General features: G+C 40.4%; 1 protein-coding gene across 5 annotated transcripts; it reads left to right on the forward strand.

The window, feature by feature from the left end:
- The first annotated feature begins 294 nt into the window (after window positions 1-294).
- On the forward strand, window positions 295-25,023 carry IQCE (IQ motif containing E). Of its 5 annotated transcripts, XM_042827574.1 has the most exons (24): window positions 295-373; window positions 1,567-1,614; window positions 2,264-2,306; window positions 3,517-3,657; window positions 3,960-4,091; window positions 5,067-5,137; window positions 5,940-6,077; window positions 6,449-6,499; window positions 6,994-7,064; window positions 7,297-7,369; window positions 7,783-7,832; window positions 10,336-10,490; window positions 10,955-11,010; window positions 11,304-11,306; window positions 11,418-11,512; window positions 11,929-12,033; window positions 12,805-12,907; window positions 14,825-14,920; window positions 15,562-15,624; window positions 15,717-15,740; window positions 16,719-16,832; window positions 17,547-17,677; window positions 18,358-18,473; window positions 21,560-25,023. In XM_042827574.1, exons 1-24 carry the CDS (start codon window positions 353-355, stop codon window positions 21,709-21,711), a joined length of 2,052 nt encoding a protein of 683 aa, XP_042683508.1. In that variant the 5' UTR covers window positions 295-352; the 3' UTR covers window positions 21,712-25,023. The 5 variants fall into 5 exon arrangements, with proteins under 5 accessions (XP_042683508.1, XP_042683505.1, XP_042683509.1 ...); XM_042827571.1 differs by having other exon boundaries at window positions 11,304-11,512; XM_042827575.1 differs by lacking the exon at window positions 11,304-11,306.
- The last annotated feature ends 2,345 nt before the right edge of the window (window positions 25,024-27,368 follow it).

The following is a 27,368-nucleotide window of genomic DNA, read 5'->3' on the forward strand; positions in this document are numbered from 1 at the left end:
CCACCGCCGCCGGCCGTAAAGCGAGTGTCGCAAAAGCCGGGCGCGCTTAGCGCGCGCCGCTAACGTCCGATAGGCGGTTTTTAACGCAAATTAAGCCTTCCAGGCTCAGCGCGGCCCGGCCTTCCTCCATTCCTACCTTTCATGGCCGCTGGGTGGCACTCGCGCCCCGCAGCACGGCCTCACGGCCTCCCCCGCCAAGCCCCGGGAGGGTGCGAGGGCGCGGCCTCACCCCCGGAGCTCACTGCGCAGGCGCACGCTCGGCCCGGAGCGTCGTCGCGTCGCCTCTTTGCCATGGCTACCGCAACCCGGAAGTGCCCCTAGCCGGGCGCCGAGGCCTGAGGTCGGGCCTGCTATGGCCGCGGAGGGGGAGCTGGTAAGGAAGGGGCAGCGAGGGGAGGAGAGCAGCCTGGGCGCGGGGCCCTCAGAACCGTCAGGCCGATGAGGTGAAGGTTGCGGTTGCTAGAGGAGGAGCGAGGCCTCGGTCCGTGGCGTGGGGGATGTAGCGCTCCTTTCTGTCCCTCCCCAGCAGTTCGATGGAGGCTTTGAGGCCCTTCGCTGAGAGCTGTTCTCTTGTTATTTTGGGCTGTGAACGTTTGCAGGGGCTGGAGTGCTCTTCTTGTGGCACCTTCCTGCCCGGGTGAACGCTGTGCCAGGGCCGAGTGCCTTCCTCAGTGTGGTTCTTGGTGCGACAGACACAGCTGTGCAGGGAGATGGCACGGAGTGATAAAAAGGCCTTAAAAACAACAGAAATAACATCTCGCTGTGCTGTGGGGAATCTTGCCTCGGGAAATTAAAAGCTAGCTGGCATAGTGTGTGAGAGGCACGCGTGCCTGCTCTCAGCCAGCACAAAAAGCTGCTTTAGCTGTGCTGTTGTTGTCAGCCTCATCTCTTTTTCCATCAGCTGGGAGTCTAAGAGATATTTTGTCCCCTCCTCGCCTTTCACAGAGATAGATCAGCATCTTTCCAAAGAATGGGGCTGCAGCTGGAAGCGCCACGGAGTTGGCGGCAAGTGAAAATGTTTTGTGAGGGCAGCGTGTGTGTGTGTGATCTGAAAGGGAAGTGGAAATTTTCCTTCTGCTGTGGATGTGCTCGCATTCGAGAAGCAGAAGGTTCTGTCAGCTCAGCGTGAGGAAAGATCAAACTCTTTTTTGACTCGGTAGTTTGTCCTTTTTTTTTCAGCCCCATTGCTTCTTCAGTCTATTAAATGTTCCCGTAGCATAGCAAGGGTGGGAACAAGGGAGGAAGAGAACGAAAGGATGAGTTGCTGTTTGGCCAAGTGTGACTGGGAGAGGCTCATGCAGTGCCTGCACTTTGGAAATGGGACACCTGAAGGCTGTGTGATGGTGCACTCCAAAGTGCCTAATCTCTGTGGTACTTGTTAGAAGTGACTTGCACTGTTAGCACACAGAACGCAGATCGTGCTGTGTTTGCGAAAGTGATGACTTGTTTCCCACTGGAATTTGTTGTATTCGAGCTCTGTTGTGTTAGTAACAAATCATTCTGGATATGTATTAAAAGCAATTACTTGAAGAGCAGCAAATGTCACAGTTTGTGTTTATTTCCCAGGGAGATGACAGCTTGTCTGTGATAACCTGTGAATCAGATGCAGAAATGGTGAGTTAATGGCATGCTGCAGCTAAATGCCTTGAAAAGGCCTCTCAGAATGTTCTTGCAAAGGCTACACCCATGCGATGGCTCCCAATCGATAAGACATCCTTCAGAGAGGAGAGCTTACAATCTTACTGCGGTGTAGTTTGATATGAAAATCTCTTCTAATTCCAGATGTAATTCAGGCTTCTAAGTTCTCTGGGAGTTGCAAATGGTATTTGCTTCATTTTGCTTTTTATCAAGCTGAGGGCCTGAGTAGCTGTTTTACTGTGCTCTAATGGAATTGAACAAGCCCTTCCTTTAGAGGAGTGGTCCTACTCTATTCTGGTACAGCCTCTGCTCTGTGATCATTGTGGGCTTGCTGTTGTATGTAATGCAGACCAGGAAGGTCTTAGTATTCTGAGCATGAACAGTCTACTTCATAGCACAAAGCTTCAGTAGATACCATCCTAATTTTTGTGACTGTTATTGTAGCCAGATCTGCATGTATTTAACGCTTCTGGTTTTGTTTTATGCACAAAAGGTTTTGAGTTATTAGAACAAGTGCTCTTCACATAACATGGAGATTGAAGCCAGTTTTGCAGTTATATGCTGGAGTGTTCAGAGAGCATGATATTTTAAGCACACCATTTTCTTTTTTTCTTTTTTTTTCCAGAAATTAAAGAAGAAAATTTTTCACAAGCCTCCAAAGTCACCAAGTAAGAGCTCAAAAATCTTCTGCTTCCATTGTGCATAACAAGATAGATTTCTTTGTGGCACAGGAGGTAGATTTATTTGAAACAACTTCTTTGTTCTCACTGGAATTGTTGATTGTGTGTGCAGAGCACCTCTGCTTGAGATTTGTATTCTGTAAGCAGTGAAGTTAGACTTTTATAGGCTGAGTATTGAAGCTTGTAGTTTAGTTACAGTTCTTGATTTTTTTCAGGAAGGGGAAAACAATTTTTTTCCTCCCCATTTTAGTAAGTGCTGATATTTGCTCTGCAGAAAGACCATGGGATTACCAGAGATAATCAGAGATACCTGCACATCCTACCATCTAACAGATATTTATGTTAGTAGATTAAGCACTTCCATTTCATTCTTTTTTCCCTGTCACCTTAGAAATAAAGTGTAGAATGTTCTCCATCAGTACTGGATCTGCAGGTGTGCTGTGTCTGTAGCTTATTTTCTGGCTTTTATGTTTCTTACCATGTATTTCCATTTACCTTCCTTTTTATATTTATAGTAAATATCTCAAAGAAAACAATCTCAGGTGTTGTTGTGATTGTTGTTACTTTGTGTTTATAATTAAAGAAATCACATAGCACTTCACGTTTTTGCTCTAGGGTGAGAAGGAGCCAAACCCTTCTGATAGGAGCATATCTACCTCCTTCCTTTACCTGGAATCTCTAAATGATGGAATTAAAACAGTTCCTTAATTTCAACCATGATTTTTAGTTTAATTGCTTCTTCCTCTACTTCTCAATTTGAAGACTAACTTGCCAACCAATATAGCAGACATCTAAACTCAGCTTCAAAACATGAGTAATTATCAGTATTTATACCTAACTGCAGTACCTGAAGTAGTGCTGGCAGGGGCTCTCCAGCAGTGTCAGACCCAATCCTGTTTTTTGATTGCTGCTAGAAAGTTGCCAGTGGTTTAATAGCCACAGAGCCACTTCTGTCAGCTTATCCAGGAGTGTTTCTCTCACATGAGGGACATTTCTGTAGGTCAGGTGTATGAACATAGATACACAAGCATCTTAAGATTGAGTCTCCAAGGAAGTACTTCTGCTTATATTGAGTGATGTTACTGTTATTATGTTACTCTGCCTCTTTCGCTTGTGGCTGGGAACCTGAAGCTCAAAACAGATTTTTTGTGATCTTGAGCTTTTTAAGGCAACGTTGAGATATTTTCTTCTGTTTTAGAGTCTCCGTACAGCTCTAGCACACAACTGTATCCTAAGAAAGCTGCAGTTTGGAGATCTCTGCAGGGAACAGGCAACGCACATTTTGAGAGTGCAGCTATGAAAAACCCAAAGCAGATGTGGCTGGGATCACTGAAACAAGGTATCAGTATAGAAGGGTTATCTGCAGAGTGGTTACAATTCACTCCTGGGGACAGCTTAACACATGAGCTCTGAGATGGGAAACGTGTGTTTGGTTAGAGGGTACATGGGAAGCCATTTCCATAGTAGTTATTTGGGTGGTTGGAACTGAGTTTGAGTCATCTGATCTTGAGCATCGGAATTTATAGTAGGAATAATTAACAGCACCTGGAGCTTTCAGTGTTGCATTTGTTCACAGTAAATCCACCAACGTAATTCACAGTTATCCCTGTTTTCTGCATTTTGTTCCTTTTTTGTTGGCAGGAATGAGCCATTCCCTGAGATCAGATGTTGACACAGGACATATGCGAGCTGGCATTTCTAGTAGCACTCCAGAGTACCTGAAGGAAGCTCTAGGAATGAAGAAGCCCAAACATTCCCGTTCTTCTAGTAATGGTAAACTCTGTAACTGTATGGTAGATAAAAATTAGTGGTCTGGTTTTCTTCCATGTAAACTCATGCATTGTTTTTTAAGATCATAGCTTTAGTAAAACAAGCCCCGTTTCAATTTAACCTATGTTACAATGGTGTGTCAAAGTAGAATCGTTGGAATATTTTTGAGATTTACAAATTGGTTGAGGCAGCTCCCAGATTTTTTGAGCAATGAATCACTATTAGCTTTCAGGAGTTCTTGCAAACTGCCATGCGTTTTCAGCTGAAAACATTGCAAATATAATATGGTTCAGTGGGCCAGCTGTAGACAATTTATTGAACTCTGTGAAGCACAGTTTCAGAACCATTGATAGAAACCATCTGCTTGCCTGAAATTCTGTGTAATTGACTCCTTTTACTTTTCCTCTAGAAAGTGTTCTATCATGTGGTTGTGATATTAAAATCAACTGGGTGTTATAAGAAAGGCAAAATGTGAAACTTTCGTCCTGTTCTTTTTCTTAAATGAGAACTGTGATGTTAAAAATCCCAGTATGAAATTGCATTTCAAATGCCACCTACACTGTTACTGCTAACACGTAGCTCATGGTGACTCTAAAAGGCAATAAGCTTTCGCCCATTAAGTACCAACAAAAAAAGCATATTTTGGACATCTTTCGATGTGTTTTGTAAATAATTGTTGGGAAAAGACTTCAGTCTTCTGTGAAGTGTGGTTTTCTTCAGATGTTTTAATTTAGTGCAATAGAGAAAAGAAATTTTAGGAGAAATTTGCCATGAGATGTGGCAGAAGGTTCGTATGGTAACACCTCAATTTTGTTTCCATATGTAAAATAAATTTCTTTGCTGATTTAGTTTCTTCTTTTTAATGCCTAGTTTCCAATTTGATGATGTTCGAAACTTTTCCCTTTAAGGTTTTCATTTAGGAAAAAATATTTCTTTCAGTTCTGCTTATTTTATCTACCTATTTTTTTTTTTTTGTAGGCTACATTCCTGGAACTCCTGACTACAAGGAAAAAGAAGAGATGTATGATGAAATCATAGAACTGAAAAAGGTGCTGTGTCTCTGATGCTCACACTGTAAAACCATGGGGTCTCTGTCTATCTGTACGTGTCCGGATGGAATTCTGTGGTACAACTTAGATATCCACCCAACACTTCTGTATTTGTGATGCATGGTCTAGACTATTTATTTAAGGCAATTTCCTTGTTCTTATGGTGTGATAGATACTTTTGAGCAGTAGATGTAGAAGCCTTGCAGTATATCCAGTCCTGAACCTCAGCCATGGCCCTAGCTGGACACAGAAAAGTTTCATTGCATTGGTTTCTTTGCCCTTCAACCCAACCCCTTTCTTTTTTCTATTTTTTTTTTGTTTGTTTGTTTTCCATGCTCAGCTGTTGCTTGTCATGTTTTAATAACGTGGTGAGGCCAGATGTCCCTGTTCATTGCAGGGGAGTTGGACTAGAACATCTTTCAAGGTCTCTTCCAACTCAAACAGTTTGAGTTTTCTATGACGGTTTGTCAAGTGAGGTTTGTGCAGTGTATGAAAGATAAGGACAAGCTGAACTCTATGGATACAAATTAAAAAAAAATGAGTCTTGGCTGCTGTAGATCATTTGTGTAAGGTGGCCTTTCTGTTAAAAGTTTTGTTTATCTTCATAAGTAACTTTATCTTTGTCCTGTCATCTCCCTTACCTGTCAGCCCTGGTCTACTGTGATGGTCTTTGTTTTGTTTTTTTATTTATTGTGTGCTTTGTCCTGGCCGTCGTAACTAGAAATGTTCTGATGCCAGTAGCAATTCATGTGAAAACTCAGTGTTTCTGAAATGAACTTTGGATTTTTCTCTCCTTTTTTAGACAATACAAGCTCAGAAAAACGAAGGAAATCGTATGAAAACTAAGCTGCGTCGACTAGAAGAAGAGAATAACAGAAAGGATAAACAGATTGAACAACTGTTGGATCCTTCCAGGGTGACTGTTTCTTTAGGGCAAGGGGTAAAAATTGACAGAACAGTGCTGATCTATGTGATCCTCATTTTCTTCTCTCCCTTTGATTAGCAGTGAGTCTCTTCTGGAGCCGTTTGGAACTGGCTCTTATCTAACATTGGGCAGCTCCCAGAAACTTCTCACAATGTTCTGAATGCTTTTTCACCTCTGTAGCCCCATTGCACATCAACCAAATGCAATTCTTTGTGCCTGTTGCTTTATGCCTTGGTAGCAGTGTGCTAATACAAAATGGTGAGCATAGGGACTTTAGAATTTAAGCTGTTGGACTGTGAAAATGAGTACATTAGAAAGTCCTGTGGAAATTGCTAACAGAAGAAGTAGCAAAGTTTGTCACTTGCTTTGTTTGTCTTCTCTTGCAGGGCTCTGAGCTGGCACGATCTTTGTCAGCAAAGAAGTCTGATAACGGATGGGTAATTGTTACTTTGCTACCTTTTGCTTTCATTTATACTTTCTTCCTCTTGTGGAGTTGAACCACTACTGATTTAAAAAAAAAAAAAAAGATAATAAACTTTTAGGGAATCGTAACAATTATTTTTGTGGTCAGGTAGATAACTGACGGCAAGGATCTGGAATTAACCATATTGCAGATAGTTTTGTCACTTCCTTGAATCTGTTTGCATCAGTGTTTTCCCTTTTTTTTGCTGTTTTTAACTTAACAAGGTAATGGGTGCAGTTGTTTTTTTTTCTTGTATTTTGTTAAAGATTGTGTGTGAAAATTATTAAGCTGGCTATGTTACCATAGATATAAATTAGGGTCACAGGATGGCAAACATGTTTCTGATTTACTAAAGTATGTAGGACTAAGTATGTCTGGTTAAGTGCAATTTACAGAGAGGGCAGGATTATGGAGAAATCGAACTTATGTGTATATATGGAATATTCCAGCTCTCTGTTCTTTCTGTAGGTGGTTAATGGATTAAAACAGAAGATTTTCAAGCTAGAACAACAGTGCAAGGAGAAAGACAACACTATCAAGTATGACTTTATAGGGGTAGGGACTTGTATTGGATAAGATAATAGAGGGGATTGGAAATCCATGTTAGTTTTTTGCCTATATTCTTCTGTTTTTTTTTTTTAAACACAGATTAATAAACTTTGAGAATGTCTTAGAAATCATAAACCACCCACCCAGAAACTGTAAATCAACAAGCATTGCAGTCTGGTCTCTGTCAGTATTGCTGGATTAACTTCTGTGCTCTGTTTTCAGCAAATTCCAGTCAGACATGAACACCACTGATTTGGAAGAAATGAGGATAGCTGTGGAGACCTACTGTGAGGAGGTACATCTGACAAAGCTCTCAGCATGCATGCTGGAAAGGAAGCTCAGTTGTTGAGCTGAAATAGAAATCGAAGATTTTAGATTTCCTACAGCTTAGGTACACGTGTAATTAGAGCAGAACTTTCATTGATATTTTGATAGCTCCAACTCTATGTACCAAAGAATTTTTCTTCAATAAGCTGAGTGTGTTAGCCAAGAATGGGGAATAATGAAACTGATATACATCCATACGTTTATTGTACATGTGAAAGCCAACATAATGATAGCCTGATTTTTTCAGTGGTGGCCTCATTGAATTTATGACTAGCCAAAGGGTCTTCCTCTGATTTCCTTGTAGTGAACAAAGGTGCTGTATTAACTATGTCAGCTTACCTCAGCTAGCTTGTTAATAGAATCTATATTTCACACTTACAGGTTCATCGTCTCCAAATCCTCCTGGCAAAATCTGAGACTATGAAGAAAAAGTATGTGCACTCTTTTTGAGGCAGATATTTGTGTATGTGTATCTGATGTATCAACTGTATACTTTTGATGGAAAACAACTACATTTGTCATTTTTCTTTAGTCTCTTTCTCGTAGATCACTTAGTGGGTGTGGAAAAAAAAATGCTAGAGATATTTAAAAAGCCCATAAAAGCTCTGAAAGTCTCTGAAAGTTTATTTCAGTTAAATGGAATCCATTTTCCCCCGTGATCACATTTGTTCTTTTGCTACTGACACTTGAAACAAACTCAAAAGATGCTTAGGGTTTTACAGTTGAGTCAGTTCTGCATCTTTCTCTAGGGAGTGTGGTGCAGAGAAGTTATTTTGGAGTAAACTTGATTTTCCCATAGCGCAGAGATACAGATCCAAAGCTCAAGGTTGCTTCTGAGAGAGATCTGTGAGTGGCACTGATAAGATACTGACAAAGAAGCTTGTACTGGTGCTTGTCACTAGTGCACAGAGGTATGTAGATGGTAATAAAGGGAAACATGCTGTGAGAAATGATCTCTAGAGGAAATAAAAGACAAAGCACAAAGCCAAAAGACAAAGCTAGACCCAAGTAAGAGCATGTGTGCAAGTAAGTGTTGGTCAAGCTGAGGAGAGGGTAATGGGCTAGGGGGGTAGGAGAACGTGCTAGCACACCAGATCAAAACTTTCTTGCCCTCATAGCATTGTTTTAAGGTCAGACAGCAATCTTAACTTTTGGGTGTCACCAGTCTTTGGGCTGATGGAAACATGAGAGCTCTTTATGGGCTATGTGCACTGGTTGTGTTGCCTTGATTCCTACTGACTCCTGTGGATTAAAAACTGGAGTTTGATTTGCCACTGCTTTTAAGAAATGTTCATCTCTTGGCTCAGGCGCACAGTGACGAGCTTCTCAAGGCTGTAACCATCACAATTAATTTAGTCACAGGTAAAAATGAGTCATCAGGGCTCTTCCTTGTCCTCATTTATTTGTATCTTTGAAAAACAGTGATCAAGGCCGTCTCTCTTGATTATTTGACTGTCAGTCTCTACTTGAGAGGCCGAGCTCTGAAGCAATAGGTGAAGTTGAAGGTCAAGACTCTGGCACAGAAGGAGTGTTTCTTTCACGAAGCTTGCCTACATTATTTCTGGCTGAAGTGAATGACATTTAACTCCTCTTTTTTCACTGTTAACTATGAGTATTTCTGTGTAAAGCTGTGACTTCCAATTGTAACCACGAAATTAGACAAGCTTTCAAATCCTCAGAATGGGCAGCAGATGTTCCATTTTAGTTTTGATGAGCCTAAAACAATGGCATTCAGTAATCGTTGTGATTTCTGTCACCTCAAAGTTTTGTTGATTTGGTGTTTCTGTGTTGGTTTTTTTCCCCTCCTGTCTGGGACAGCTTTATACATAGTCTTCATGATATCTGGATAGCTTTGTTTGTTTTTCCTGATTTCAATTTCTTTCAATTTCCAAAATGTAAATTAGGTTCAATTTTTCACTCTGATAGTGTAATGGTAGACCATCTTCTCCTTTACCTACAGTTATTCCAGTGAATAAGTGATCTAAGATTCCTTTACAGTGGAATTTGTCCAAAACTAGGTCCATCCTTTGATTTCAGAAGTAAGTTTGCAGTAACTTTCTCATTTAAGTATTAAATGCTTCATTTAAGTACTAAGTGCTTCATCTCACTAGAAATCTGTTTTGCTAGCAAGCTTTACAACTTCGTACATCTGGAAGCTGTGATTTCTTCCTCCTTTTATTAGAAAAATTAGAAGGGCAGAATCATTGTAACACTTCAAGTATTTTTAATGCAGGACAGGCTTTCCTTATTCTGGTGCTTCTCATTTCCACCACATCAATGTAAGTAGCATCCACCAAATCTGTTTCAAATATCTCATTGATTGAAATGTATCTTAAAGAAAGAAATTTCTCAGTTCATAGTTTCACATTAGAGCAGCATTCACAGTTATCTCACAATACATTTATGTGTAGGATCTTTCTGTTTATAGCCTGTTCTTCCAATCTCAATCTGCTTATTGAGTGAAAGAGAGCAATTAGGAGCACACAGGTTATCTTTCTGTGTTGAACAGTTTTTCAGAGTAATCTCTGCATTGGCTGAAATGGTTTTTCATCTGTGGTCCATAGAGTACTGGTAGGGCATTGTAAGATCTGTTAAGAAAAGAGGTAGAAAGCTCTAAGTAGAACTCAGACAAGCACTCCTGCTTATGCACTGAGGAGACAAGAGTGTCCTCAACCAATCAATGAACTTTCAAAGTTTAACTTCTTACACTGATGTAAATTAAAATAACTGTGAAAGTGTTGCGCCAGATGATCTTTATTCTGCTAGGAAAAAAAATTCAACTTCTCTAATCAAAAATGCTGAGAAATGTTATCAAGGAGGAAGTGGAGACAATTAAGTTACCCAGCTAGATAGTGAGGCTGTTTTATTTCTTCTGATGCTGCTTTTTTGTTCTTTGCTTTAAAATTAACTTCCTGTTTTTGATCCTTTTTCAAGTGCAGAGGGCAGAGATACCCAAAAACGACTGAAGGCACTGAATGCTGCTGTCCTGAGGTTGTCCCGGAATATCAAGGAATTGCAGAATGAGAATCGGTGTCTGAAAGAAGATCTGGATCACATTTTGAGCTGTTCTGCATCCAGGAAAACAAAAAGTAGGCACTGAAATGTGGGGCAATGGATTTAGGTACATTTGAAAGAAGTTTGAAAGGGAGGGCAGGACCCCAAAGTGGCAGAATTAAGAGAGGTAAACCAAAAATGGAGATTTGGACTGGGCGAAGGTTATAACAAGGTGTTTGTTAGAGGGGTCTGTCTCTAAATAGCAGGGATGCTGCTCCAGGATGACCTGGGTTTTCTTTATTATTATCCCTGAGAATTCTGGGCTGCTATCACTTAAAGATTAAAATTTGCTGGCAGATTTTTTCAGTTGCTGAAAACAGCTAAGTACCAATGGCTTATATTGATTGCTGAGTCACATCCATCAATATCGTTTTCATCTTTTGATTGCTGCCTCTTTAAAGCTGAAGCTCAGTGATCTTAAGGTGATCCTTTTGTATGGGCAGAAAAATATTAATTCATGAATGCAGTTTCCTGCTTAAAGTTTTGTTGTTGCATTTAGATTACAGCGACTGGAGCAGGCAGAGCCTTATGAGGCGGATTTTGGAGCTAGAAAAGGTGAGTGTTAATATTCGTGTGGCCATCTGAGCTGTCTCTAAACAGAAAATGGAGAAACACTGGCTTGTGCTGCTGGCAGTGTGTATCCTGTCTCACACATGTGAACTATCTATTGGATATCTATTCCATGTCCCCTTCCTCCCCTTTTCTTTTCTCAGAATTATTGCATGTAGATGCATATTTCAGAAACAGTTTTCATTTCATCTTTTCTCTTGGCCTAAGTGAAAATTTTTTATGCTGAATTCAATTTTCTTCTCTTTGTGTTTTCTTCTGTGTAAATTTATTTTGCTCAGAAAGTAGGTGACATGGAGAACACCAGAGTATTGTCAGCTGATAGTGAGGCAACACAGTTACTTGGTGTGTCATCTTCACCTTCTACAGACCCAAATCATGCAGCCTCTCAACAGGTAGATCATGCTGAGGAATGCCATCGACTCCGAGAGCTAGTAAAGAAACTGAAGAGTGATAGGAGTGCTCTTCAAAGTCTCCTACTTAGTAAAGAGTAAGTGCAGCACTTGTTTTTTTGTTTGTTTTTTTTTTTTTTTAGCATAAGTTTTATTCTGGTCTGCCGCTTTCTCCACTTAAACCTTCCTTCTGCCAGGCCATACGCTGTCTTCTTTCTCTCCTGTTAGCAACTGATTTGTAATTTAAATTGCTTAGGCTGGTTTCATATGTCACTGCATAAGGGCAGGCAGGTTATTCTGATCATGAGCAGAGATTTGCACACAGCTGTGTATTGCTAATAAAACGCTTTGCCTCTCTTTACAAATTTTGCTTTATTTAAAGGGTAAATTAAGTGTGTAGTTCCTTTCCAAATTTAAGACAACCCATTTTGTTTAGAAGTTTAAGTAAAAAATAATTACTTTATTAGGATGTGAATGATGAAAATATTGCTTAGATTTCCTTATTCTTGTTTAGCTTAGACATCAAGCAGTTGCTTCAGGCCAAGGCTGAAGCAGAGCTGGAGCTGCAGAAGTACCAGAATAACAAGGAAGAAAGCACGAAGGAAGAGCTGACTTTAAGGTATCATATCTTGGTTTAGTAGATCTTTAAAATAAATAAATAACTCCAAGAAAAAAACTCAGCCAAAACCCATTAAAGAGAGTTCTCTTTTGAAGTGACACACAATTCATATAGATCATATGGGCTGCAGAAAGCTGGGAATTCATTTGTGTAAAACTCTGATGGATAGACAGGATAAGTTATCGGGGGAGGAGATCTGCAGAGTTTTAGAGAAAGTGAAAGACTGAGATATACAATAGGGAAAAGAATTAGATTGTAAGAAAAGTGAATGAGGTGGATGGAAAAAAAAAAAAACTTGCCATGTTGCACTTGAGAACTTCTTTCAATTTACAAGAAAAACTGTACTATCTTTATCTAGAAGCTTCTGCCTTTAGACCATTGCTAATACATTGATAATAATCCTGTGCAAATGTAGGGGAGAAAAATAGTGACTTCCTTATTGCTTTGTAAGATGGGACTTTGTTGCAGTTTCATATTTGTCAGTCATCATTTCAAATCTACTTGTATTATTAATAGCATCAATTGTACCATTCTAACCTTGGGCCATTTTCTTTATAATTTTAACCTAAGGCTTTGCTATCGCAACTTGAGAATTGATTGTCGATGTTCTGTTGCTGTGAGAGTATGTCTGATGTTATCCTGAGCACCGTTTCCCACTTGGACATTTAAAAAAGCCAAAGTAACCCAATTTTATGAAACAGTTTCAGTCTATTCAAAGCAGGAAGAACAGAAAATGTCTGACTATTAATATATTTGCCTTTCCAACCATAGCGAGGAAATGCAGAACCTTACACGGAAAGAAGGGAAATCACAGTCAAAACTGGAGGAAGAGGAGAGACAAACGACAGAAGATGCATTAGAGAATCTTAATGAGGTACAGATAAATGTTTTGTGGGTGTTTTTCTTTGCATCTGATATCCTGTGAGTTGTTCAGATAGTCTAAATAGCTAAATGTTTCTTCTCTTTTCTGACACATGGGAGACACACACAGAAGGAAAGGAGGAGGGGAAGCAAGAGCAAAAACCGTCCTTTCCAATGATTTTATGCTGACCAGGTGATCATTTAGGGCACTTATGCTACTTGGTCAGAAAACACTATTTAGCTTTTCTGTATGGATGGAAGCTGGGCCCTTTTTTTTCCTTTTTTTAATTTTTTTATTTACACGACACGATATTTAAGTAAAAATGGAAGAAAATGGCAGTACAATGCAGTTAGCACTTAACCCCCTTGAACTGAAGTATTTCTAGAGTTAAAGTATTCATAGCACCTCCATTTTGAGTATTTAGATGTCTAACAGCTGTGTTTGTGCAGCCATTTGTCCTGGACAGTTTTAAATGGACCTCTGCACTCAATTTGTTTTATTCATGAATGGGAGTGAACTTGGTATCAGTGATCTCCCACCCCTGTGCTGCACGTTGTGGCTGATCTGTAGAGATGAATGGGCACTGGCATAAATGCTTGCAGATACAGGGAGGTCGTGTTAATCTCATTCCACTAAAAACCATCTAGCAGTTATAACTGGAAATTTTGACCATTGGAACTTTAAGGTTAAAGTACTCTGAAATACAGGTTGTACAGAAATAGAAATAAAAATGTCCGTGAGCTTAAGGGGATGCTATTTCTGATATATTGTGCAGTTCTGTAGGAATTTAAGTTAGGTTTTTTGTTAGAGGGTGATGGATGCTAAATGATGTTTTGAATACCAAATAACTTGAGTTTCTATTTAGAAACAGCCAATGAACAGTCCCTTCTTTCCTCTGCAGACTATGTATATTCTTGGCCGCTAACCATCTATTTATTGAAATGTTCCCATTATTTGTAATTATCACTAAGTTCCCACCAATTTTTCATTTTAATGGTAGGTTGTCACTTTTAATATAACATGATCCATTTGCTAAATGTGAGCCTTTAACTCAGCATTTCAAAGGTTATAAATAAATCCTTTTCAAAGAATCAAGCAGCTTTTTCCAGGGTCTATAAAATCTCTTATTGTTTCGCTTGGAATTTTATACCAACAAATTAGATTCGTGTTTTAAAATTGCTGTTGTGACTTTAGTTTGGCAAGTGAGGTAAGATGATTGGTATAGGTTGGATATTTAGGGATCAAAAGGATCAGATGGCCAGAGGCTCAATGGACAGCCACATCTCAGGAGAAATATCTGGAAGAAAATCTTGTTTTGCTCTGTTTCTTCGTCTTTTTCCTCTAATTAACTAATTTCTTCAAGACAGAAGAGTAGAGTTGTACTGATTTACACAAGCTCTCAGTCTTGCATGTGTGATGTGATGACCAGCACATCAGTAAGGTTAAAAACAATTTTGGGGTCCCATCTGCCAGCAAGAGACACGAGAGAGCTTCCAGGTTGATTAATATTTGTGTTCCTTGGAGAAGAATTGCAAAATTAGGTGCCCTGACATTTGTTCTCAGTCTGTCAATAATACAAAAAATGTTTCTGGTCAGCAAAGCATTGATTTCCACTGTGGGAGTTCCTACTGCTTTAGCGATGCATAGAAGCATAGAAGTACATGTAGGTGAAAACCTTTCCATTCCCACGTTCAGCTAGCAGCTGAAACAAGGACAGCAACGTGTTTTACAGTAACAGTCACCTGGATTGCAGGTTTGAACACGAGCAGTATTCAGAACTAAGATTTTCCTCCTTACCCTCTTTCCACCCTACGGGCAGGCAGAACATTGAAGGACTTTGGTGTCGATTTCTGAGTCAGTTGTAACCTATATCCCCTCACAGAATTCTAATTTGTGTCAGTGTGATGAGTTAAAGATTCTCCTTCACAGCATTCACCAAACTGCACAGTTAAAGATGAAGAAGACTGCAAGAAGGAACAAGCAGCCAAATGTATCCAGAGATGGTGGAGGTCGTACCGAAGTAAGGTGAGAGTCAGAGTCTGGATAACCTGCCACGGGGCTCCAGGACCTGCAGCAGTGATTCCTTACCATCATCTTCTCTTGCACCACTCTTTTCAAGTCCTTCCTGATGCTTCTTTTGCCTTTGCTTCCTAGAAGCTTGTTTCTGTTCTGAGAAGTGCAGTTTCTACATGGGGGAATCTGGGTGAGCACGTAAACTAAAGGAGCAGAAGCAGTGCTTCCTTGGTAACATTGCCTCGTCAGATACTCTTCTCGTGGCTCCTTCCTGCTGCACCTAGCATTAGCACTAGGTGTAGAGCACTAGGAGTAGAGCCCAAACTAACCAACCCAGCGTGCAGCTGATGTGTCCTGCCCCTCTGATATGCCATATCAGAGAAGTCTCTTCTAGCAACTAATGCCTGTAGCACCAAGACAGGCTTTCATGAGATTTGTTTTTGTGGTTTTTTTTCTTCTTCAATACTGTTGTGAAGCACAGACTTCTCAGTGCTTTGGACCTGTGCTTGGGAAAGCTGCCTAACTTTCCATTTGAGGCTACAAATGAATGACACAGTAGCTAAAGCTAGAGTAAGCAGTACTGAGTCCTGAAATCGTTGCGTTTTTTCTTGTTCTTTCAACTGTTTCTTTTTTCTTTTCTTTTTTTTTTCCAGCAAGCTTTCAAACAAGAGCGAAGTTTGTTAGGCAGTGAAAATGATGAAATGAGAAAATATAAGGTGGGGTTAAATTCTTTTAAAAGATTACATTGTTATTTATTATGTTAAACTTTGAGATGTAATGATCTATGACAACGCATTTTCCATTTCAGAAGGAAGAAATTGCTCTGGGTGAGGTGAGTATGTTTATGATACCCAACAAAACAGTGGATCACATGTAACCTGCATAAAAGCATAACCCAATATTTTTTTTAAATTATTTTTAAACAGGTTTTATTGTGATGAGCTGTTGTTCAAAGGCCATCTTTGTAATTCAGGCTGCTCATGATCCACCTTGTGACATCCTGATTTTGTTTGATACATCTTTTCAAAGTGTTCACCACTCAATCTCAAATTTTCTGTGTGTTTTTCATTTTCACTGTGATGAATCTTCAGAAGAATTTCAAGTAGGATTTTGAAGCCTTTACTGAAGAGAAATGTTGCTGAGTGTTCTTCAGAAATTGAGTTTGTTTGACAATTTTGTCACTTCTTAATAATTGCTTTGCATACAGGATCTGATTAAACTTTTTTCAAATCACACAGCATAGCATCTTACACTTGTTTCTTACAGAAAATAAAATCCTACTTTCAGAAGTTAGAACAAATTCTAATTACATGACAGAAGCACGTGTTGTGTCTAGATTAGAATCTAGTAAAATATTTGAGCAGAGAGGAAAGACTGCTGCATTCAGCATAATCACTGCAGTGGTTTGCCGGGCTTTACTTGATTTCTGATCATACCAGAGAATCAGAGAGCCTGCTGCCTAGCCAGAATCTAATAGGAGAGTGGGATAATATTTCTCTATGTGTGAAATGCAGGCTAGCACTGGCAGCTGGAATGTAATTGCATTTGATAGGATCAATGATGAACAACTTTTAGGCTGAGTTTAAACTGTGGGTTGTTTTATATCCCTCACGTGCTGGGTAAATTCTCTGGATTGTATGGGAGTCTCTGTGAAGTAAATGTGTGAGATCCCTTCAGCTTATAAAGATGTCAGGACATCACTGTCCATTGCAAAGGGAAAAGCTATTTTGCATATATGTGTGCTTGGGACTCTTGTTTTAATTTATAGCTGCCACCTTTCAAGGGAGTTACCATTTCTTCTTTATGCTAGGCAGTTGTTGTGCTTCAGGCAGCTTTCAGAGGACATCTGGCTCGACAGAAGCTGCTACTGAGTAGTGGGCTGCATGATGCCCAACCTTACAACAGGCAAAGCCCAGGAAGAAAGGTAACTTCAGAGGCAAATGGGTTATATCATTATTTTCACCTTACTTCGTAGAGGACTGTGCTTCCACACTTAATTCTCTGTGTCACCCTGTAGAGCAATCTTAATGCGCTGGTTGGTAGCACTGCTGTATTTCCAGACAGATATCCAGTTCATGCCCTGGTGTTCCTTTCTGACTTCTTAGTTTTTCATAGAAATAAAGCTGTAATTCCTTTGCATTATAGTCTTGAACTGTTCCTTACCAGTTAAGCATTTTTTTCTGTAAATCGTTTGCCAGCTTATGTGAGCATCCTTTGCACCTTTAGCATGCTAAAATTAATTCTCCATTCATGTTGTCCATCTGGTTGCACTTGTCAGTTTTAAGCAAATAGGCCAGTTGTAGCAGAACTGAATCGTTCATGAAGGTTTCCTTACCTCTTCTGGCTTCTAGATGGTTTCCTGCCTGAGGTATAAATGAACTTCAGAACTCTGTAAGCCTTACCTTGCAAATATCTAACATTTCATTAATTGAATATGTATATTTCAAAACTTGTAGGGTGATCAGGTTTGCATTCCTACTGGTTTAGTCTTATAGAAACTTTAAGACTGCAGACCAAAAGATAGAAGTGTTTGCTCCACTGCTGTTTTCACAATCAGGAAATAAAATTGACAAAGCTTCTGTCACGTTTCTGTGCAATTTGTAAAAGGTCAGTTCTCTTTGATCTGATTACTCTGCAGAACTCCTGTATGCCTCATGTGTCAAACTCCTTGAGCTCATCTTCTCTCAGCAAGGAGAAAGAGAAGATTGTGACATTCATCCAGTCCGTTTTCAGGGCTCACTTAACACGTACAGTACTGCTTGAGAAAAGGTAAGTGATGAATAGATTTTTCTGCAGTGTAGTAGCAAAATTGTTTTTACTACAGAGGAGGGGTAATTTTTTTGTGTAGGATTTTAGTGTGGGTTCCTTGGCACAGAAGGAGAAAGAGAGCGTTGTTCAAACACACACAAGATAGCTTTCTCATGGGTATGCAACAGAAGAGTTTCTTGTTGCAGTCTTCCTACATCCTGCTGCGTGTTCTCTTCCATAGGGATGAGGGAAAGTAGAAGAAAAGAATTACTCTTTGGGAAAAAAAAAAAACCAGTTGCTGTCAAACTCATTGCTAGCTTGAAATTGAGTGAAGCTCTGACATGTGGAAGTTAAATGTTATGTGGAAGAAGAGGAGGAAGGAGCTAGAATATGATCTTGCATGAAGTCTACTCAGCTCAGGAAGAACTCAGTCATTTGCTTACTACATAGGTTTATGGTGGCTCTGGCTTGAAAAAATACTTCCTTTTTCTCCAGGATTTACTGCACCAGAAGCCATTAGTGCTGACTGCTGTTGTTACAGTGAGAGTTACTTAATTGTCACCTCACATGAATGACTGTGCTCACTTCCATAAGTGATAAACGTTGATGCTAGTGATACAAGAAACTGTCCTGTATGCATTCTGACAACAGATTGCTGTTCTTGTTCTGTACCTCAGGCTATGCATTGTGTCTTTTTGCAGGCCCTCTGCGTCTAGCACAAGTGAGAAAATGGATTCTGCTCTCTGCAGGACAGAGAACAAACCAGTCTCAGCAGCACTCCAGACCAGCCTGTCAGCCAGCATGTCTTCTCTTCCTGGTAATCTTATTTCCCTTTGTGCTCAAAAGCATGTGGAATTTGAGCAAATGTATGCTTAATTTTACAGGGAAGTTCATGCATGCTTGCACTCTATATCCATGTATTCTTTTATACAAGCAAGTGCAGTCCCTCCAATAAAGACTGTAAGTTCTGACAGTACCACTCCCAGCTTCTCCACCATGCTTTGGACCTGAAGCCATAGACAAGTCAGCTGTGTCTATTAAGTCATGTTTCCTCAGCAGTCTTCATTTGCTGCAGTAAGGAAAAAAAATGAAGTTGTGGATGACCTTTCCAGCTGGTACCACAGTGGTGCAAACTGGGAAAATGTCTTTTCTCATGGCTGATCTACAATTTGGTTTCCTTCTTGAATTCTACTTGTTGCCTCTGAGAACATGGAACTAAAGCCAGAGGTGCCTCTAAGAGGCTGTTAGAAGTACTGAGCAAGAAAGGCAAAACAATGATGCAGAAAGAAAAGCTGTAGACACACAGCTTCAAAGGACAACAAACAGAAAAAGCTAGCTCTATCCTGAACAAGAGATTTTATGACCACAGTTGGAGAAAAAAAGAGCAGCTTTGAGGGTGACCTGAGAAACATTGACTTCTTTTTGTTGGTGAAAAGCTGATACTCCCTGCAGACTTTCTGAGAAACAGAGTGTGGTTTAAGCAGCTCAGGCTGTTTCTGTAAGATATGAGATGGAGAATAAGCCAGATTTGCCAATGCTGTGAATACAAAGATTACCCTGCAGTGGAGGAGGAAGTATATAAGAAACTTCACTGTATGCCATATTCAGAAGCACATTCTACTACTTTTGAAGGGGTCAGTAATACTTGGTTCTGAAGGTATTTTAGTTTTGAGTGATTTCAGTTATGTCTAGAGACAGTATCCAGAAAAGAAATCCCACAGCCTCCCGTTTTGCCTGGGCTGTAAGTTTACTGAAAGTCTGATATCTGTCCTTCCTAACTCATGACTGATGTGAAAATGTGCTAGTGAAATTGGCTTTTGGAGTAATGCACTTCACTGGTCATTCTGTATTTTGGAAAGCAGAGAAGACAAGGAGCTTGTTTAACAGCTGAGTGATTTAAAGCAATCAAATTCCTTTGGCTTTAAATCATGCAGCTGTTGAACAAGCTCTTGCTTCATTCGTTCCAAGGTCAAACTCGTGTTTTGTGACCTTTCAATCTTTCAAAGATCTTAAACTTTCTATGAAAATACACATTGCAATAAGTCATTTAGTTTCACAAGCCTTTTGGCATTATTTTGAGAGGAATGGGAAAGATGAAAGTGTGTTTTAAAGAGGCTTGTATATGGGCTAGAATAAATTACATTGTTTTCATCAGGTTAGGTATGTCTGTTTTCTGTAGAGGAATAAAATCTAGCACAAGTGTTGCAGCATTCAGCGCTGCTTTGCTTTGCTCACAAATGTGGATACTACTTGAAGAAAGCCATTTCTTTGCTTCCAATGAAGTGGAACAGATGATAACAATTCAGTCTAAAATTTAGGCTTTTGTTTCTTTCTGTCAGGGGAGTGATAGAAAGGAAAGAACGTTCGGAATATGCACAGCAATCTTGAGTAAGCATTGCTCTCCACATATTGCTGCTCTGGGTACAACTGTTAGCTTATCTGAAGCATTTTCAAAATCATAATGAATTTACATCTAGTTGTTTCACTAGTGTGCTGAGCCATTCACAAGCACAAAGATATTGTTGTCATTTTGAAGTGCATTCAACTGAAGATGAGGGCAATAAGATCTCAGTCTTCAAGAATGGGATATAATCTCGAATGATTTGGTCAATATTAAGCCATTTCATATATGATGTCTGTTTGGTGGCGTTGCACCTTCTAGTTACTGTGCTTGCTTCCAAAAGTTCTCTTTCCTTATCCCTATCGCAAGCACTCGTAAATCTTTCTGAAAAATCCTCATATTCTTTGCTGACTGATACAGAGAGGAATTTCACTTAACTAGAAAGTCATGCGTTTCTTTGCTTCTGTGGGTTGAGGTCAGCATGATGGCCTCCTGCATTCCTTGTTTTCATTCACAGGCTCTCTGCCTGTCACCCTTTTTCTATTCTGGGCTTGTTGCAGACCCCTTTTCTTTATTCCACATTCCAATTGCTGCGTATGCCTCTTCCATACCAGCAGTTTTCTTCGTCAGGAACCCCTCATTTCACCATAACAGCAATGGAACATCAGTTCTTCTCCCTAAGGAAGGTTCCCTGTATGCCCTCTGCTATCTAGTCCACTGTCAAACTCTCAGTGCATAGCCTCTTCCTTGCGTGTTTCCTTTTTCTACCACAGGTCATCTTGATTTGTTCCTTTTCCTCTAGGAGAGATGGTCTTTTTTCAGAGAACCGACACTCGAAGCCGAAAAATTAGTGGAGCTGAGGGCAGGATATTGAGCTAGAAGATCTTAATAGCTGTCATCATTAAGTTAATAAATTTTTTGCACAGGGGTTAGAATCTGCTGGTTCTGCTTGTCAGATGTAAAAGGCCTCATGTATCGGTTTTCTCTTTCCAATTTTTAGTGAAACCAAGGTTCTATCTGTTTATGCCCCAAACATTTCTTTAAATTGCCATTGCTGAGATGCATAGAACCAATAAAACTTTGTGTCATTCAGCATGTGAATATATGTAGTGGTTTGTAGATAGATGAATGAAAAACGTTGTTACGGACAGCTTCTCTCAGATTTCTCACCCATTTCCCTTCTCTCTATTTATATCTGACTGAAGTTCTCATTATGACCTTTCTGCTTGGATCATTTTTTCCTTTTCTGACCATCTAATAAATACTTGTTTTTATGGCCTGGTTTCAGTATCACGTTGCTTTACTTTGTGGTGTGTAACCGCTTGCAGAGATTTAAAGACAAGAAGACAAATCATGTGTGGTCAGTGTGTCAACTTAGTGCTTGGCACGCAGCTTCTGTCATTGAAGCAGAACAGGAATAGTTACATGCAGGAAAAAACAGATGAGAGATATTCATAACTGCAGGTAATTCTGGAAACTTGATGGCTCAGAGAATATTGCTCTTCCCACAAGGGCTTGTTTTTGTCACTGTTCTTTATTGATGCCCTCGTTTCCTTTTGCAGTTGTTTCGGCCGGCGCTTGTGAGAAGCAGCCGCAGCCCACCCTGTCTCTGCCTGTGGATGAAGCTCACTCAGACGATTCAGATGATATTGTAATTGTCTCTCCATCACTGAGGATGAAGAAAACCTCCACCCACTTCTTTAATGGGCTCTAATCTTGAATTATTCGGTTCGCAGACAAAGGTATTTCCACTGAGGTAAAGCGTATCGAAGATGAACAAAGGGGGGATGTCAGCCTGCAGTTGTCTGCTTTTTTTCAGCTGTGGTTGAATACTTGTTTGATAAGTCATCTCTGCAGATATATGGCTACAAGCTGCTGACTGTCTGCTAGCCTTAGCCCTGTAGTACAAAGAGAGAGTTTGGGTTGTAAAAATGCTGCACCAAAACAGTTGAATTTGTGAGACAGAAGTTGAAATTGACGAATTTAAATGAAAGCAGCAAAGGCTTGAGATATTTCATAGAATCATGGATTTGTTTGAGTTGGAAGGGAGCTTTAAAGGCCTCCAGTCCAACTGCCCTGCAAAGAACAGGGACATCTACAGCTCTACCAGGTGCTCAGAGCATTTTGTGTCAGAGGAAGTCTTTCAAGTTGACTAAGATGCCTTTTTAAATTGGGAAGTGAAAAATGACTTAGCCCCATTTTTCAGCCTGTGTATGCAAAGGGGAGCAGCTTGTATTTGCTATGAGGTCCTCTCTGTTTAAAAATGTTATTGTTGCATTTTAATTTGTATTTTTATACACTGAACATTTACAGTCTCTGCAGATGTGTAAAGTCTGTTTAGAACATCACTTCTGTCATAGCACTGCTCTAGGTCTACTGCGTCTGCACAGTTTTCTTATTTATTGCTCTTTCCCAGTGTTTGCTATCGTATATATTGTACTACTTTGTACGTGATCACGTAAATGCTTCCATTTGCATTTGTCAGAGAAGGGGTGTAATAGCAGGAATGTCCTTGTGACTAGTTTTTCTGCTTACATATCACAAATGCAAGGGGAGATGACACTGCAAACGTTTGACGTAAAAGATACGATGCTGTATGTCCTGTTCCAGCTTATATCACTGGATTGCCTGAAACTCCCACCTAGCTAAGTCGCTCATACACTGAGCTCTAAGGGGTTTTAAGTTTCATGTTTCTTTGCTTAGATCTCTCCTCTCAGCACTACCTTTGTGTGTGTGCACATTAGCAGTGTATATTGCAAATGCACCCTCAGTCCAATCACGGGCAGGGAGAAGGGTCACAGCCATCTTCTGTGGTTAGCTATGAGGCTTATGCTGGAAAGCATGGCACTGTGCACTCTGTGCTGAGGGATTTGCATGGGGAAGGATAAAACATCTTGTAGCCTGAACAGAAGCAGGATAAGCAGTTGACTTATAGATATCAAGATACCCAGAAATAATAACAGCAATATCTTTACCAGACTTCATGAAGGGACTAGTGACATAATGGGCTGTGGAGAACATGGTCAGAGGAGTCTTTCTAGATCTCTTACACAAACTGTACCTCTTCTTAACTGAAAGGAGGACGTTGTGTTCTAGGCTGTCATTGCAACACCTTCCAAAGGCATTAAAATGCATTTTGTTTTGTTTTGTAAAAGGTGAATCAAGTAAATTATGGGATATTTAGTGAAAGGAGAATTTATTTTACAAACACACAGTAAAGTCTTTGTGAAGACCCTGGTGGTTTCTTTGTCATCAAGGAGTAATAAAATCTCCTGTAAACAGAAAGCACACTCTTAAATAGAAGATTTTTATCACCTTTTCCCTCTTCTTTTTTAAATTAAAAATCAGTCGCTGCTGTTTTGCAGAATACTAATAACTCAGAGCTGTCTCGGTTCTCTGATTTCAATGAACCACTATCTGTGCTTATCATAGTTCATGCCAGTACTTGCAGCCAAAGAGGAAACTGGATGGCTGCAGCACAATGCAGCTGATTTCATTTAATCCCAGCAGTAGAAATGCCGCCTTTGCTTTTTCCAAAGGCAGTTTTGAGAGCTCTCCATACCCAAAGCAGACTAAAGAATGTCATTTATACTCAAGTTGGGTGAATTTTTCCTGCTGGTACTTCGGTCACATGGCTGCAATCTGCAGAAAGGATGAAAAAAAGGCATATAAAATAAAAGAATAAAGGGGATAAAGTCCTCTTGGCAGAAGCCTATACCTATCTCCCTCTATTGCTGAAAGTCACGTTATTTATTAAAAAAAAAAAAGTTATTTTGCCACTTTGCTAAACAGAAGCAGATCTGTATTGAGTTTCTTACGTATAATGTTTCAAGTCTGTAACTGTGCCTGCCATGGATACCTCCAGAGAGAGAGAAACTGGAGCTGAGGGCTGACAAATTAAGGAGAGAATACATAGTGTGTGTCAGGACCGAGTCTGCTATAAAGTACCCACCTAACTGTTACCCTACAGGGAAATGCTTGGACTGCAAATTTAATGAAGTTGACATTCAATTTATTGTGCCATAATGAAGAACCAATATGAAAGTCAGGAAATAGATACAGAGTAGAAAAGCTTCTGTCTTAACTGAGCGTGCGGCCAGCAGCAGTGCTGTTGATAGCTGAATGCCTGGACAAAGGGGAGACAGTCACTTTGTGTGACCAAAGTCACCAAAGGAAGTGTGAGAAAGAGCAAATGTCTTCTGGGGTGAATGAGCTTCATGAATTCAAGTCTGCAGTCTGATAGCCATACAAATCTGGTGCTTCCTTTGAGCACGCTTCAAACTCATAATTCTGAAAGATAACAACACGGTCACAGCGTGTGAATGTTTGGTGTATGCTAGAAAGAGAAACCTCCACCATGTGAGTAACCTGTAGGTCTGGGAAGAGCCATGGAGCAGTAAAGGAAGAAAATGTATTTTTCAGAGGAAATGGAGCATTTTTCCTTTCCTCAGCTCAACAGGGAGCTAAGGACAGTGAACATCTGTGTGGCTCAAACCTGTTAAGACAGGGCCAACACAGACATTTAGTGTCTGAAAAACATTATCTGCAGGGGCATCAAGGTCCTGAAATCAAGTTAAACTCCACTGTAACCTCCCAGTAGCACACTTTCCATTCTGATGATATGCAAGTTCTGCATGGGATGATGTTGCCTACGTAAAACCCTTCACAGTTTGCTGTACTCTTTGCAGGTAGTGATCATGTGTGAATATAGGGATCTTTCACACGATTTGATCTCTTTCTGTCCTTAAGTGCCTATGCCTGTAAATATTTTACTGAGGCATCAGAACCTGAAGGATGTAATATTTCCTTCATAGCTATGCAAATAATCCCTAGACAGGCAGCTTTTTGTATAGATGAAATGGAAAGTTTATTCATCTTGGCATATCAGAAAGCCATCATTTGTGTGATTGTTCTAATAATTGGAACTGTGCAAGTTACCTTGAGATCTTTTTAAAAGCTAAAACAGTTGCAGTGTATTTTCTCCTGGCTGTTGAACTTTCCAATAAAGCCCAAGTTTGTAAATTAATTGTTCATACTTCCCTGTTTCAGTTGTTGTATTTGCATTGCCTTTGCGACCTCTTCAGCTTGCTCCTGTTGTTTTCACTTCACACCTAGGCTGACCTTTTACTCCGTGCTGTTTTGCTAAGCCTGGTCTCCTTCATTCTGCAAGACGAGCAACGAGGCCAGTAAAAAATTAGCTCCTAAACACATGGGGTGTGAGTTTCTTCATTAGTGTTAATTCCAGATCCTGCTGCCAGTAGGGTGAATGGAAGCCTGGCACTACTGACAACAGCGGTGGGCTTTTGCTTTCAGACCTGTTTCTGGTGTTCTGTTCAAAAAGAGGAATCCTGTCAAGTAGTTCTGCAGTGCCATTCCCTCAAATACGTGGCTTTGGGCAGAGTACAGCAAGTCTCATGTGTGCCGCTTCATCTGCTGTGCTGCTTGCTTGTTAGCTGCTACAGTCACAGGGTGAAATCTGGATAAATAATTTGCCAGAAAGAAAAAAAGACAAAACCAGATGTGCGTAAAGCACATTTGTTCTTACTTACGTGGCCTTTAGCATTCATTCTGCCCTCATTGTGCTTGAAGGAGTAGCCTTGAACAGCGAATGTTGCTGTGTTCTTGTTAACGATGCTCTGCTGTGTTCTGCTGATTAAGCCGTTGCCCTTTCCACTCTGGCTTTCCTATTGACTTAAAATCTGAGGTCACGTCTTCGTGCATCTTTTCTGATCCCCAGGAAATGTTCCTGTTGTTCCCCTTACAAACAAAACTTCCCTCTCCAGGTGATGCTCAGGCTGTAACAGCTCTCCCACCATGGGGAAGATTTTTGCCAGCCTGCCTCAAAACCACTTTTGTGGCACTGGGTACCACGAAAATCCCGTGAGGGCTTCTATTCTTGGTCGTACAAACAGATTTGTCATGAAATCCTGATGCTCAAAGTGATGGGGAAGGATCCAGGAGGGCTGTGGTGCTCGCTGTGACACACTGCCTTACCTCCTTGCTGTCAGCCATGCAGTATCACGCCTGCACTTCACTCCTCTGCCCCTCTCCCTCTGTCAGTTCAGCAGTGATGCTCTGCTTTGGTGGTGTAGCAGAGCTTGAAAGTCTTTCCTGCAGTATGAATCTAGAAATGAAATATTGTAAAATCCATCACTTGGTGATAGCACAGCTATAAAAAAAGCTACGCTTAAATGGCCTCTAGTTATTTACACAGAAAATTAAAGCAGTGTTTTGTAAACTTGGGGGTTGATCACGAATGCCTGCAATACAGGTTAGAACATCCTGTCCAAACGTCAGCTTAGGATGAAGCAGTCATCATTATTGGTGTCTTACACCAGAGCCTATCTGTCCAACCTGGATTTTTTTCCTTAGCAGCCACTCCAGAGTTCATGCAAGGAATTGGCAGTTCTCTTCCTCCCCTCAGCGGATGTTCTATAGCCGAGCACAGCTTTTCTGTGCTAGCAAGCCTTTATTATCATACAAAATGTACCAGAATGTTATGTAGAAGTATCTTAAATAATTAAACAGAAACGACGACTGACAAAACAAATGAACAAAGTGCAATTTGAGCTGTGCTATTCTTTCCTTTTCATATTCACTTATTTGCTAATTTGCTGAACTTACTGAACTGCACCGGGTCTGGCTGTGATTAGAGGGAATTTGCCAAGTTCCTTTGTAATTGTTTCTTTGCAATTAACTAAATAATAGAATGTTCTGCGTGTAGCTCTCTGGGGAAAGGAAAGGAGCGGGCAGGTGCTTTTGCAATAGGATTTCCATATCTCCCACCCATTTCCCCGGATCTCACAGTGGTAGAAGATGAGGGAAGGAAAGCGCTGCCTCAGGGCTGGGAATGACAGGATTGACCTTTTCATACCATTTCTTTCATTTGTTTAATGTTTTATGTCGGTCCCACTTGTGGCTGTTTGTTGGCACCCACAAGGCCTACCCATCCCCCTGCTGACTGTGGCACTTTTAAATCCATTTTGTTGGCTAAAGCCTTTCCTAACGTGTGCCAGGGCTGCCAGTCAGGAGGTTCCTCGCTTCGTGGTGTATTAAAATTGGAATTGCTTCATCATGGAGTGAACAAAAAGAATCATGGGTGTGGGGTGACTGTTACTGATGGTGCTCTGGTTGCACAGGGAGGAGCATCTGAAGTCAGAAGCTGCTGAAGAGTGAAAAAGAGGTATTTTCTAGGAGTATTTTCTCCGACTGATGGCCTCAGGGGCAGCTGGGGCCATCTTGCTGGTTTTGTCCATCCTTCTGTCTTCACTGCCTTTAATTTTGAACACATCTGTGTATTTTATACAGAGATTCGGTAGCAGAGCCGCTGCCATAGAAGTTAGCAAACGCTAATGTGGCTCTTTGGGTCAC

This window comes from Centrocercus urophasianus, unplaced genomic scaffold (assembly GCF_019232065.1).
Source record: "Centrocercus urophasianus isolate 14NV4802_14NV808 unplaced genomic scaffold, USGS_Curo_1.0 seq_29, whole genome shotgun sequence".
NCBI classification, from domain to species: Eukaryota; Metazoa; Chordata; class Aves; order Galliformes; family Phasianidae; genus Centrocercus; species Centrocercus urophasianus.